Genomic DNA, 15,478 nt, shown 5'->3' on the forward strand with positions numbered 1-15,478 from the left:
CCATAGTAAACACAGGCTTTTAAGCCTTATTCTACAAGATGCATGTCCTCATTAAAATCAGGTTTCAGTTGGCCTCTGTTGTATCAACTCATGTTTAACCACACTAATGGAGAGAAGTAATGGCACGGAAAATTCAATGTGGACAAATCCAAAGAAATTTTGTGTATGTTTTCTTAAATTTTACAGCAGATGCACCATCATCAAAATAGTGTTGGGGCGTGTGTTGTGGAGCACTGGGTTAGGCCATCACCACTTGGAAGCCCATATCCCACTTCGGGGTGCTGGTTCCAGTCCTAGCTGTTCTGTGTCCAACATAACTCTCTGTTAAGGAACCTGGGAGGCAGCGGATGATGGCTCAAATATTTGGACCCCTGTTACTCAGGTGAGGGACTTGGATACAGTTCCCAGTTCCTGGATTTGCCCAGACCTGGCTTCTGCAGTCATTTAGGGACTGAACCAGTAGATGGAAGAAGGATGTCTCCTCTTCCTCACTCTCTCCAGCCCTCCCTTTCCCCCCTCCTTCATTCTGCCTTTCAAATAAATAAATCAGTCTTGTCAAAAAAATAGTAACACTTAGTCTGATCTGAAATTATTATAGTTTCCCAAGACTATTACTGTTTAGGTGTTTTTTTTTTTTTTAAAGCGAACTGGAAATGTGATTGATGAACAGAACCTAACAGTATATTTAAAAAATTGTCGCAGCTCCACTGAAACGTGGATAAAGTATGTGTAAACAATCGGTGCATTTTTACCCAGAAGAAAGTTTGCAGGTAGAAATGCTTGCTTGTGGATGTAAATATGTATCTATATGTTCATGTATGTACTTAATTTATGTGCAGTTTACATAAATAAGCAGAAAAGTTATGACAATAATATTATGAAGCATTGACAAGCATTTTCATTAGTGATACTTTAATTTCCACATACTTTATAGAATATTCTATACAAACTGAAGGAAAAGGCAACTTAAAATATATATGGTGGAACAGGGGCTGTGGTGTATTTTGGGTTAACACTCTGGCCTGAAGCACCGGCAACCCATATGGGAACCAGTTCAAGACCCGGCTGCTCCGCTTCCAATCCAGTTCTCTGCTATGACCTGGGATAGCAGAGGAAGATGGTCCAAGTCCTTAGGCCCCTGAACCCATGTGGGACACCGGAAAGAAGCTCCTGGCTTTGGATCAGCATAGCTCCAGCCGTTGTGGCCAATTGGGGAGTGAACCATCGGATGGAAGACCTCTCTCTCTCTCTCTCTCTTTCTCTCCCTCTCATCCTCTCCTCTCTCTGTGTAACTCTGACTTTCAATAAATAAATAAATCTTTCAAAAATTAAATAAATATGGTAAAAATGATATAAATACCAGAAAAATAAGTAATTCCAAATATTTTCCTCAGTGTTTTCAGGCAACATGCATTCCCTCAAAAAAAAAAAAAAGAAAGAAAGAAAAAAATAGGAGAAAATCAACTTCTATTGATAATAGGATTATCCTTAAACAATGAAGAAACAAAATATATTAAAAATCATAACCTCTCATAAAATATGCTAAGTTATTTCATATTCAACAGATCAGCTTTTGAAACAGATAGATACTTGAAGGAAGAGTGTGTCATCAGGAAAAGAACTAGAAATTAACATATCTCAAGTCTTCCATCCAGATGACAAGCACTGTCTGTCTTATTCAGATCCAGGTGGGAACAGGATAAATTGGCTTGCTCCTCAGTGTGAGTCACAACTGATTCAGTTAATTTGTTGCAAAAACAACATGTGTATCTCAATTTATTTTTTTTCTAGTTTCATTTTTTAAATTAAATATTCTCATGCGTGTTAACTATAATATGCTCATTCAAAACTCAAGATCTGAGAATCTACAAAATATTAACACACAGGAATAAAGCAAATAGTTGTTCTTAATGTTTGCTAAGGTAAAAGCTATTTTTAAAACACAGACTTCCAAGTATCATTGTTATGCCATTATTTCGTTTTAATTCTATCATATGAATGGCAGCAGGGCACAGTGGTTAGGGTGAGGAAATGGGGTTTGGGGCTCAGACTGTGTGACCTCAAATCCTGGCCCTAACACTCTGTAGGACTCTCACCCAGAAAGGAGCTTAACCTGCTTTCAAGCCCCAGCTTCCTCGTCTGCCTTGTGGAATTACTGAGATGATTAAGTGAATACAGGCACACACACACAAAATCAAATCCTTGCAATTGTGACTGAATATAGGACATCCTTCATAAATATTAGCTATTATCCTATCATGAATTGTTCCTTGCCTGATAAAAATGATTTTTTTAACAAGCTAGAGGTTAAAAGCCAGTTTAAAATTTAAAGTAAATCAGAATTATGGTATATCTCAGTTGAAATCCTCCCCTAAAGCAGTCATTTCTTTTTAAATGAGAGATAAATCAGAACACAGTCACACACACAAAAAGGAAAAACCAAAGTGTCTTTATTATAACTGGATGCACCAAGTATGGCAAATTTAATTCTTAACATCCGTTTCATGGATAACTCCCATTTTTCAAGGTTTATGATTCCATCATAAAAATTCATTTCCCAAGAAAGCTGGCAAATACATCTCAGTCTGCATGTCATTATTTTTTCATTGCCTGTCATCTAATGTACTGGCTTTACTTATTGGTAACCAAGTCAACATTAGTCTGTGGGATTTTTTTTAGAATTTTAAAAGACAGATTGCACAAATTAAAAAACTGGTAACAATAGTGAAACCACACAGGTAATTTCCATGGGGGATTGAATGTGAATGACTTTCAGACCCCAGGTGAGCAACCGTGTTGCTGAGAGTCTGTGGCGAAGTCCACACAGGCTGGTTCTCACCCTTGGAGGCTTGTGGTCATCCCAAAGAGGAAGTCAAGGACGGGAAACAGCAAAAACCAAAAACCCCCTTCAGTGATCTCCTGTGGCTCCATCACTCAACAGTTCACCCACATATTCTGGAAAACGTTGCCTATTTTTAAATGTTAGCACTTCATGGAATCTCATCTTCCACCTTCCTATAACCTATGGAAAGCAGAAAGCCCCCTGGTTCTAATACTGTAGAATTTAATACATAAATCTCTTCGGTCATTAATGTAACCAACCCTGCACGGAGTTTGATGTTTGTATCCCCAGTGCACACCTGGGAAACCATTTTCCCTGCTTCTCTGCTTAGGGTAAGTGAGGAAAACTGCAAGCTGTGCATTCAGGGGTGGGGTCCTGCATCTTATAAAAGGCTTTTCCTTTTGACTTTTGCTAAGGCCTAACAGAAACTAATTGGATTGGTCTGGCCCACTTTCAGTGCCATCATGTATTAATAGGAAAACAGGCAGAAAAGTCACCCATTTGGGAATTTTGCACAAATATCTCTATTATCTGTGAACACACTTGAACCTGGGCTGAAGTGACTTGCATGAACCAGCAAGCAGGAACATGGGGAGGATCAGAAGCCCACATAAGGAACCTGATTCATGTATAAAAATGAAAGGCATCCCAACATAATCATGATTCCTAATTAGCTTATTGGTAATTATATTACACTGGTAGGGAAGCAATTGCAGCATCAATTTTTCCAGTCATGTAAGTTCTCTTATTTAAAATTAAGCAGACAATAAATATAATCTTCAAAGTACCATGGTTATAAAATGTAAGATTTTTATTTTAAAATAATTAGACTCTTACCCTGATCAAAGGGTTCCCTGGACTCCAGGTGTGGAAATAATCATCCTATGGGGGGGAATAATGTGGATTGAGTATACATAAGTGATTAAAATGTACAGATTCATATAAAATCTAAAATTAAATATGAGACACAGAAGCAATATACAAACCTCTACTTCCTGTAATGGCAAGCAGCAAATTATAAAATAAATAAATAAAAAAATGAGAAAGAACAAGAGAAAAAGAATAGTTATCAAAAAGAAACACACTGTTTACAAGTTACAGAAGCATCTTTCAATAAATGTATTCATGTTCATTGCAAGACAATGGTTACCATAACAATTTAACTATTTTTGGTCACCATGACTCCTAAATGTTATAATCCATGGCTTTCTATTGTAATTCAATGTGTAATATAACATGCAGATAATTATCTTAAGCTAACAAGCTATAAAGTATCTTACCAGTTCCCAATTATACAACTTCATTTTCCACTAGCACAATAGTAAATGGAACCATTAATAGAAGAAGGAAAATATCAAGTGATTCCCAGTAGCCCATAGAGTGTAAATATGCTTCATGCAAATCATTCACATGTTAATTGAATAGCTAAGGAGTTCATCAAAATGCAACTGGGCGCTTGAAAAAAAGCACACCTAATTAAATCCTGCCTAACGTGAATCTTTAATACAGAAAAGAACCATTAAAAGTATATTCATTGTATTTTTCATAAACCTCAATGTATAACACAAAACTGGAGCAATGTATATTGAAAAGAATAAAAAAAGCAATGCCAAATAGATTAAATCTATTTTATTTTCCATTTTTATCACTCTAAAAGCTTTGTAAAAGTACTTCATCCATAGTATCCTCTATTGTAAACAAACACTGTTTCACAGATAAACTAACAAACTGTTTTCACTAGAGCCATCAGCTATAAGAAACAGGGGCACAACGGTGACACCATAGCATTTACCAGTGCCAAATTCTTAGACCCACCAAAGTCTGGCAGGCAAAAGGCCTGGGAACCTGGACAATCCACAAAAGCCATATAGACATCCATTGCATTTTCTTCTAACCTCTTTCAATCCTCTTCCTTTCTTTTTTTTTTTTTTTTAAGATTTATTATCTATTTGTAAAAGGCAAAGATTTATACAATCTGAAGAGAAACTGGAGTATAGATTTATTATTTATTTGAAAGGCAGAACAAGAGTGGATACAGAAAGGAAGAGAGACCTGCCATCTACTAGTTCACTCCACAAACAGTCGCAACACCCAGGGCTGGGCCAGGCCAAAGCCAGGAACCAAGAATTCTATCTGATTCTAGTTGGATTCTTCCACACGGGTGCAGGGATCCAAGAACTTGGACTATTTTCCACTTCCTTCCCAGGTGCGTTGGTAGGAAAGTGGATCAGAAGCAGAACAGCAGGAACTGGAACCACAGTTCTGATATGGGAGGACGCCATCGCAATCTGTGGTTTACTCAGTTGTACCACTAGGTTGGCCCCCAATCCTCTTGAGAATTTCTTTGCTAGCACTCTCCAGTGTTTTAAACAGGGAGTGTAGTGCACACTTTTAAAAAATCTATGTATTTTAAAGGCAGAGTGAAAGAGAGAGAGGGGAGAGAGGGGAGGGAGGGGAGGGAGGCAAGGGGAGGGGAGAGGAGGGAAAGGAGGGGAGGGTAGGGAGGTGAGGGGAGGGAAATCTGGCAAATGTTGCATGAAGTGAACTTTCTAAAAGCCTGTATTAAGGACTGTGATTAATGCAAGAAGTCATGCGCTACTGCTATCACCTTGGGCCATTTTGGTATTATAGCCTTGCCAGCTGCATCACCCAAAAAGATGGGGTAAGGTTTTATTACAGTAATGATTCCACTCATATAAGCATCAAAGAGCCCTAGAAGATAGACTAGTTATGCAATTAAAATTGTTAACATTGAAGTTGGGCGATGTGAATGCAACACTTTGACACAATACTCAACGTCTGAAATACTGAAGATCCGTATAGATTAACAGGGATTAGGTAAACACAAGAAAATACATCAAAAATTTCACGGGAAATGGAATCCAATGGTAAGTTTGTCTTGGTGCACAGTATTTTGAAATCCATGCATATAAGGGGTCTCCAAAAAGTTCACAGAAGTGTATAATAAGAAAAAATTGTGCATGGATTTGAAAAACAGTGTTTCAAGATAAATTTATATTCTAATTCCATTTGCCATGAACTTTTCAAAGCAACCTCATATATTAAAAATACCACAGGGAAATCTAATCTGACTGCATTTAATTAATTTCTTTCTGGATATTATGACTGTGTTTGGTTAGTTTGGGATATACCTATATAAAAATCTATAATCACAGTTTAAAACATGAACTTGGTTCTTTTGGCTATGTCAAGGGCATCCTCAAAGTGTGGTCACTGCAGGGATCTAATAGTGTGGAAATGCAAAGTCCTTTGCCTATTGCCTACTGGGCTATTTTTAGACACATTCTTATGTTCTCCAGTCACTGGCCTTGTTTTCTTGTTTTGTTTGGCTTGGTTTTTGTTGTTGTTGTTTGTTTTTTTGCGTTTTCTTGCTTAACTTCACTAAGTCTAAGGAATTTTTTTCAGGATGAGATAGAGCACTGTTTTTACTTAAGTGTTCACTTAAGCACAGTATCTTCTATTCCCCAACCATCTGTATAACTACTAAGTGTTCTCGGGCTTCAGTTTAGATCTCATATAAGCCAACCACGGATTCAAGAGACAACTGCAAGAAATGTCCCCAGCTGGAAACATTCAAGTTTAGACCACTGCAACCAAGCACAAATAACAAAGACCAGGAGAATTTAATAGTGTATACCTTTGAACGTTTTCTACTTAAAGAAATATCAGTTGTTTTCCAAAAAACATTATCTTAGTAAGAAAATTTGCATGTTATACTATTTCTGTTGTCTTTTTTCTTGTTATAATGATGTATCTTTTTTCTGATTTTAAGTAAAACAATTATTTGATAGGGAACACAGTTTCTCAACTTTAGGATTGTTCTTATTTTTGGCAGGATAATTCTTTGCTGTGCTAGAACATAGGGGCACCTGCTTTGTCTACACCCACGAGATCCCAGCAGGGACTTTCCCCAAGGTATGGCAAACAAATGTCACCAGACACTGCCAAACATCCTCTGGGGGAACAGCACCCATTTGAGGACCATTTGTGCAGTTATTGGGAAAAACAGAGACAAAAATGGGTCAAAACACCCTGCAACAGGAACTGCTCCCAGTAACAGATTTTCTCCGCAAGTGCTTTATAATAGGAAAGCAGTGGGTGATGGCCCAATTACTAGGGCCCCGACAACCCACATGGGAGACCCCAAATAATGTCCTGGTTCCTGCTTCTGCCTGGCCCAGCCCCAGCTGTGGCAGCCACTGGGGGAGTGAACCAGCAGATGGAAGATGGATTTCTATCCCTCCATAAATGTGCCTTTCAAAAAAATAAATCTTTAAAAAAAAGATTGACAGGATATCCTTAAATATTTTCAGAACTAACTTGTATATATGATTACTAATTCTGGAAACCTTGGTCTCAGAGAAAGAAAAATATTCAACTATAACACTGTCAACTATATGTATTGACAGTTTATCATTACAATGATTATCTTTGTAATATCCTAAAGTTGAGAAACTGTGCTCCTTATCCAAATACTAATTTTATTTAAAATCAGAAAAAAGATACATCATTAAAACAAGAAAAAAGACTATTGAAATAGTGTAACATGAAAATTTTCTTACTATGATAATGTTTTTTGGAAAACTGTAATACACAATATTATAGCATCAACTCCATACTATAAGCAAAAAGGAGAGAATCTTAGAACAGTACTGTCTTAGATTTTATTTAAATCCATAGATTCCCCTGATATCACATTCCTTGCTCTTGTCATTTAGAATTATATCTTATTATATTAATATCTATGAGTTCATGTTCACTGTGATGTACTAATTTTATGTTTTTTGCCAAAATTTTTATACTTCCCCTTGACAGATTTTATTTCAAAATTATTTTCTAGAATTTTTTAAAATGTTATCTAAAAATTCCATTTTATTCACATACGTGTCTGTAAGATTCTTTAATTTTTACTTTTAATTTGTTTTTAACAGATTCAATGTGATTTGTAGATACAATTCTAGGAAAATAATTGATACCTACAAAAGCAATAGTGCTTTATCAGTGATCTCAGTCATATAACAATTATCTCAAATTGCAAATTAACTAGCATCAAAAAATTAATATTTAAGCAAATGCCAGGGATGAGCACTTAGCCTATGGATTAAAATGTCCATGTCCCACATTCCAGTGCCTGGGTTTGATTCCTAATTCCAGCTCTGGACTCTAGCTTCCTGAAAATGCAGACCCTGCAGGCAGCACTGATGGCTCAAGGAACTGCATTCCTCCCACCCACATGGGGTAGCCACAGGGGATACCCGGATAATGTGTTTGCTCCCGACTTCAATCCCAGCAATTGTGGGCATCTGGGGAGTGAGCCACCAGAAGGAGGTTGCCTGTCTCTCTCTATCACTCCAGTAAAGAAAAAAGAAAGTTGAGAAAACATCAGAACCAATATGAAGATTTAAGGATCAACCGATCTGGATATAAATGTCCAAATTCCAGCTTAACAATTTTGATTAATGAATTAGACTGAAATATATATATATATATATATATATATATAGCCGGCACGTGGCTCATTTGGTTAATCCTCTGCCTGCAGCACCGGCATCCCATATGGGTGCTGGGTTCTAGTCTTGGTTGCTGCTCTTCCAGTCCAGCTCTCTGCTGTGGCCCGGGAAGGCAGTGGAGGATGGCCCAGGTGCTTGGGCCCCTGCACCCACATGGGAGACCAGGAAGAAGCTCCTGGCTCCTGGCTTCGGATCAGCGTAGTTCCAGCAGTAGAGGCCATTTGGGGGTTGAACCAAGGGAAGGAAGACCTTTCTCTCTGTCTCTCTCTCTCACTGTCTAACTCTGTCAAATAAATAGATAAAAAAGGAAAATATTGATTAAACTGATATCATATGAGAAAATGGAACTTTTTAATAAAAGACATGGTGTTAGGAAGAAGATGACAACACATGGTTGTGGGAAAATCTCTTTTGATAATTCTATTGTGACTCCTGCTGCTTGATACCAAATGAGCACACAGTCTGATCTAATTAAAGTTCCAAGGTCATATCATGATGTTATTTTATTTCAACTCTTCCAACAAACATTTATTGTGCTTCCAATAGATGTTAAGGAAAAGGTGATTGAGTGGTGCATGGAGTGTTACTTTGAGGAGAATACACTCTAATGTGAGGGCCAGAGGCACTCAGAATGGACCAGGCAGGTGGAGAGAAACCTGCTCAAAGTCTGATGGAAGAAAGTCAAGACAGGAAAAGAACCTCATGTTGTACCTGAGAAGTTTTCAGTGAAGGCGACTTGCAAACACGTGCATACAGAACACAGAAACCCAGCAAGCTGACTTCCCAGGGTCTCCAAAAGATTATCTGATCTTCCCTAACTTTAATCTGTGATAGCACAGAGTAGATAATTCTCCACGAGGCTCTCTTCCAGTTGTTTTCCTTACTGTATGGGGGGTCGTGGAAAATGAGTATTATGAAAAAAAATCTATGCATGAATTTCCAAATGTTTTTCCACAAAAATAAACTTATATTCCCATTCCATTTTTCCAGGAATTTTTTGAAGATCACATATATATAGAAACCAAGTCAGTTTCTCCTTCTGGATTTTTGTTTCATCCCTACTCATCAGGTTCCCTGAATCCAAACCTGCCTGACTTCCCAAACATAGTCTGTATTTGGTTACCTCCTGCTTCCGAGCAACCATCACTAATAACCAATTCCTTTTTTGTGTAACCCTGTATAAGACAAGAAAAAGGACCCTAATCTCAAATTCTACATATGTAGGGTGTCATCACACACACACACACACACACACACACTTAGGTAGAGTGTTTTGGGCTACTTATCCTCTTTCCTAGAAGGAAAGATTGTATCAGAAGTCTGGAGCTAACATGCTCCATGTATTTTCAAGCATTAAGTCAACCAGCAAAATGTTTATATTTGGGGGAAATGCAAAATTCATAAAAATACTGATTATTAACCTTTCTAGAACCATTCTACATTGTTTTTAAAATCTTCAGGGTCAAAGCATGGTAAGTTGTTATTCTACTTCTTTTAAGATTTGCTTTTTCAGAGATTTATTTATTTGTTTGAAAGGCAGAATGACAGAGGCTGAGAAGAGGAGAGAGCAAGAGTGAGAGCGACAGTGAGAGAGATCTTCCACTGGTTGGCTCACTACTCAAATATCACAACAGTTGGAGCCAAGTCAAATCAAAGCCAGGATCCCAGAGTTCCATCCTGGTCTCCCACAGGGATGGCAGAGGCCCACGTACTTAAATCAACCTCCACCACCTTCCCAGGTGTACTAGCAGGGAGCTGGATCAGAAGTGGAGCAGCTGGAACTGGAACCAGCTCTCCAATACACGATGCTGCTATCATAGTCTTTGGCTTAACCTACTGTACCACAAAGCCAAGCCCTATTCCACTTATTGACAAACATTTTGTGAATATTTTTATGTACACACAAATAAAAAAGCCTGAAGATGATTGTGTGAATATGCTGAGTGGCTTGGAAGCAAATTTCACGGGATTCCTGTATCTTGTGATTGTGATCCTGCAAATATTGATAGAAAACTGTAAGCTTCCTTACTAAAATTAGCTCATCCTCTACTCTATTTCAATAACTCAGCTAAATCATGAGACACTTCTAGTTCTAAAGCTAAAACACAGCAGTGCAAATCTGCTTGTGTATTTGAAATCAATTCCACATTGCAACAGTCTCTTCTACATGTCTTGTCCTACTATGGGAAGAATTGTGAGTGCAATAATCAAGCCAGCACATTTCACAAAGAGGAAACATTCCTGATGTAGTAGGGCTTAACATATAGCTTGAGCAGAAGAAGGAGCAAGTGCAGGTGTCTCTGGGGTGAAGGAGTTACCTCTCTGAGACATACTGTCTGTTTCAGATCCCTACGTGCCACTGCAAGTTCACTATCACATTTTGTTGTCATTTTTTGGAAAACACTTTGTATTTCCAGACTCACCAGGGATTAAGCATATAAATAAAATTAGGCGTGTGAAAATGACAGCACCATTGGAATAATTTTTCAGTTCCCTTTAAAATCATCTACAGAATGGGCTTCAACTCTTTCTGAATACAGAGAACATGTACTTTTGGTTACTTTTCCATTGACATACAGATCATAGGATCCATTCACATGATGGAAAGACAGGAGGTATGCATTGCTTCAATAAATAAAACAAGGAAATGTGGATAATGGGGATTTTTACTAGAACTAAGAGGATGCAAATATACATGAAGAAATCGTGCAGATATTTCCCCCTTATCCTGTACCAGGAACAGTTGTAAGCACTCTAATTCCAACATTCAGAAGACCTAAGTGATGCTAATGATAGCCTCATTTTACAGATGTTGATATAAAGCAGAGATAGAGTAAATAACCTGAGAAAGTTTGATCTTTTACCAAAATAGACTTTTACACTATTCTACCCGGTACTGTCCCCACAGAAAAGAAGGCTCATAGGAAGTGAGAAAACACTATTTTATGGAATATGTTAAATGTAATTAAAAATAATAAACAAATAAGGAAACAAGATCTTTTGTAGAGGAAAAGAGGTGTTTAATGTTCTGAATCTGTGTGATTCAACCTCAGAATCTTAAGGAAGGTCTATACATTTCCCAAGTATTTCATTTCAACTTTCTATCGGCATATCATCTAGCTTTGCATATAATCCACAGATGAGTTTACCGTATTTTCAGAACAAGACATCATGATATATAATCTGAAAGTAGGGAAGATTATGATTCTAAAAATGATGTATTATGCACAAAAATGTTGGAGGCACAGGTTGCATTTCCATGATCCCTGATTTAAAATGAAAATCAAAAGCTAAATTAAAGTTCAGCGTCTCTAAGTACTCCAAAGGTTGCTCAGATCAGTAAATCAAAACTGCACCATGCGGCAGGCTTTGGGACAGCGTTAACCTGTCACTCGACGCATCTGCATCACAGTATCCAAGTGCCATGGTCTGAGTCCCAGCTCTGCTTTCCATTACAGCTTCCTGCTAACATGCACCTGGGAGGCAGTAGGTAATGGTTCCAACAGCAGGGTTCCTACCACCCGTGTGGGAGACCTAGACTGAGTTCCTGGCTCCCAATTTTGACCCAGCCAAGCCCTAGCCATTGTTGGCATTTGAGAAGTAAACTAGTTAGATGGAAGAGCACTCTCTTTCTCTGTCCCTCTGCTTTCTAATAAATTAATTTTAAGATAAGTTAATAAATAAATGAATGATGAAGCTATTGTTTAGCTGTTAGACAAAATAACAATATGTCTTATTTATTTTACATTCCTATGGAATTTATTACAGCATTTTTAAGTGTTTATAACTCATAATTTTTAAAGCCTCTATGAAAGTAAGTATTGAAAATAGATCAAATATGAGAATATTTAATCATATGAAATGTAAATAAAATATATAATCTACAAATGTTTAATGCATGATATCTATTGTCGGTGAAAACAAAATGCTGTTGGAATCACAAAGTAAATATTTACAGATTAGATAAAACTTACTCATCACAGCATTTGCTGCTGCCGAGCGTGGGCACCGGTGGATCTGGGAAGAACTCGGCCGCGAGACACCCGCGCACGCGACACGCTCCCCAGCGCTTGCTTCCTTCCGTGCGCTCCCTCTCGCTGGCCCTCGCGCCCCCGAGAAGACCCCGCCGCCGCCGCCGCCGCACTACAGCCATCCGGAAAGAAAGTAGAAACGCCGCGAGGCCACCGTCACCGCCATGCCAAAGATAAGGTAAAGGAGGTAAAAACAGGCGCAGAGGTAAGAATGAGAACGAATCTGAAAAAAGAGAGCTGGTCTTCAAAGAGGACGGACAAGAGTATGCTCAAGTAATCAAAATGTTGGGAAATGGACGATTAGAAGCAATGTGTTTTGATGGTGTAAAGAGGTTGTGTCACATCAGAGGGAAATTGAGAAAAAAGGTTTGGATAAATACCTCAGACATTATATTGGTTGGTCTTCGAGACTATCAGGATAACAAAGCTGACGTAATTTTAAAATACAATGCGGATGAAGCTAGAAGTCTGAAGGCGTATGGCGAGCTTCCAGAGCATGCGAAAATCAATGAAACTGATACATTTGGCCCTGGAGATGATGATGAAATCCAGTTTGATGACATTGGAGATGATGATGAAGACATTGATGATATCTAAGTGGAACTCAGCATTTTACATTCCAGTTTTTCCGAAGATTGTCCTGCAGTTTGGATTTTGGCCATGACCCTTAAAGAAGATTGAAATTTCATTAGCATGATTGCAGTTTGTTAAGGCAGACTGATTTATTTCTTTGAAAACTGATAATGTTGAATGATCTTAAGTGAGATGTTAAGGCTACCTTGTTCTTTTGATGTAATGGAGCTTATGGGTAGAAGACCACATCTATTTAAAAATACATTACTGCCTATCCTGCTTTGACCACTTCCAGTAAGTAAACAGATGTTTTGAATAAGCCATTTGTCTTGTACTCATTATGGATTCTGAATAAGCCCTAGTTTTGACTAGTCTGTACAGTGTGTTCCTGTATACTCTAGTTACGTAGGTGTTTCCTAAAATGTAAGGAAGACAGAAATCTGCATTTGAAGTAAAAAATGATAAGTCTGGTTTTCATATTTAAGTAGTATATGGCTATTTTTATACTAATTTTGGTATCATACACATTCTTTTCATGATCTTATTTTGCCATAAATATATCTATAAAAAGCATTTCTAAAATGTAGTTTTTAAGAAACTGGGTTTTAATAACAATTTTGAATTTGTAAGGTTGATAGTTACAGAAATTGAACACTAGGTGGCACACAGTTATCATTGGAAATATTGATATAATTGTTGACTTTTTTTTTTAACTTACTATGGATAGGAAATTTCCCAACCAAAAAATTGATTATGTGCATGTATGTAAAATATTTTTACAGAACAAAAAATTATGTTAAAAATGTTATTTTTCAGACGTCATATACATGTAAGCTACAATTTTGAGTGCTTTATAAACAGTTAAAGTATATATAAATGAGATTTTAATTTTGTGACAACGTGTACAAATTAAACCTTTTTCAACCTATCCCTAAGCTAAGGAAAGAGAAGGAAATAATAAAAAAATGGTCTCCAGTTTCCGAATGGAAGAGAAATACAATAAAATATTATGCTGCAGACTACATTATGCCCTTACTTTGTGCTAAGGATACATTTTACTTGGACAGATTTTTGTTTTTCCCTTGTATTGGGAATTTCTGTTTACGCTTCCTTATTCAGTTTTTAGATATCAACTCAAAAAATGAAGTTAAGGTTGGACTAATTAGACTTCAGCCACACTGAAATCATGTGCAACTTGAAAAAAAGACCTACATTGTATAGATTGTGGAATTTTTCTTCTTGATTTCCAAAGAACTTTTTAGTAATGAAATATAATACACAAGGCAGTAAACACATACATGGCTTCAAAGTACCTTCACATGCCTTCAAAAAAATAAGCAAATCTTCTTGAATCATACTCTTGCTCTGATTTCTTAGATGTGCAGACTCTGGATTCAAAATCTGAGGTACTGTAAAGCATTAAGTTAAAGAATGGCAATTTGAATAGAATGTATAGTTGTAACACCTGTTTGCTTTTCTTTGGAATGTCTGAACACTTACCTAGGTGGAATGGATCTGAGGCCAACGGCTGGTTTTTAATATTCATGGAAAACCAGCCTTGAAAGATTTATTTAGCAATTGTCTTCACCCGCAACCTAAAGCCAAGATATTTAGGCTCCTGTACATAAAAGTATTTTGAAAATTTTACGGTATCTATAGATCCTTCCAAGTTATTTTATCAAGAGTATTTGATCTCTGCATATGTGATACAGTTCCTATTCAGGATAGTATAAGTCAGACATTAGTTTCTCTACTTCAGTCCTGTAATAGATATGGTTTATCTGGAGAGTTTTTAAAATTATGACTATGACCCCAATTCATGTATTTGCTGGTGATATATTTTTTCTTGTCTAGGTAGTAACCACCCAGTCTAGTGCTGTTGCATCCTGGAAAATCTCAAATCATGATTAAAATAGTTGAGGTAAAGTTGTAGCTCATGCAACACTACTTGGGGGAATTATTTTACTAACATATATTTGATGTGGCAATTTTATAGTTCTATTGATTGGATTGTATTCAAGTAAGGAATGGAAGTGGTCCTCAAGAATTTGTTTTTACTTTTTTTAGCTATATTCTTTGGCTCCTAAAATATACTATAATGCTAAGAAAGAGAATAAAATATTTGAGAAATCTTAAAAAAAAAAAAACTTACTCATCACAAACAAAAGAAAATGTTTATATTTATTCAAGAATGTACCATTAAAGTGCTTTAGTGGTTAATTATTGAGTCAAGAATATATTTATGTGCTATTTTTTCTCCAGCAGCAAAATAATCTTTCAGATTCTAGACTGGTTGGGTAGTAGGAAATGGACCAAAGCACATGGATAACAGAATTTAAACACACGTTTAGTTGGGTGCAAAAAATTTTTGAAATTCATGCACAGTTTGTTCATAATATGCAACCATGAACTTTCTGAAGACCTTATATTAATGGATTTCAAAAAACAATTTTGCACCAAAGTAAATTTAATTTTAACTACATTTTCCACAAACTTTAGAC

General features: G+C 36.9%; 1 protein-coding gene across 1 annotated transcript; it reads left to right on the forward strand.

Annotated features, from left to right (window-relative positions):
- Positions 1-10,309: 10,309 nt before the first annotated feature.
- On the forward strand, positions 10,310-15,124 carry LOC100345822 (eukaryotic translation initiation factor 1A, X-chromosomal-like). Its single transcript, XM_017339952.4, has 3 exons — positions 10,310-10,388; positions 12,583-13,271; positions 14,832-15,124. Exons 1-2 carry the CDS (start codon positions 10,310-10,312, stop codon positions 12,999-13,001), a joined length of 498 nt encoding a protein of 165 aa, XP_017195441.3. The 3' UTR covers positions 13,002-13,271; positions 14,832-15,124.
- Positions 15,125-15,478: the final 354 nt, after the last annotated feature.

Source organism: Oryctolagus cuniculus, chromosome 8, assembly GCF_051225735.1.
Source record: "Oryctolagus cuniculus isolate XC-2025 breed Fujian yellow rabbit chromosome 8, ASM5122573v1, whole genome shotgun sequence".
Lineage (NCBI taxonomy): Eukaryota > Metazoa > Chordata > Mammalia > Lagomorpha > Leporidae > Oryctolagus > Oryctolagus cuniculus.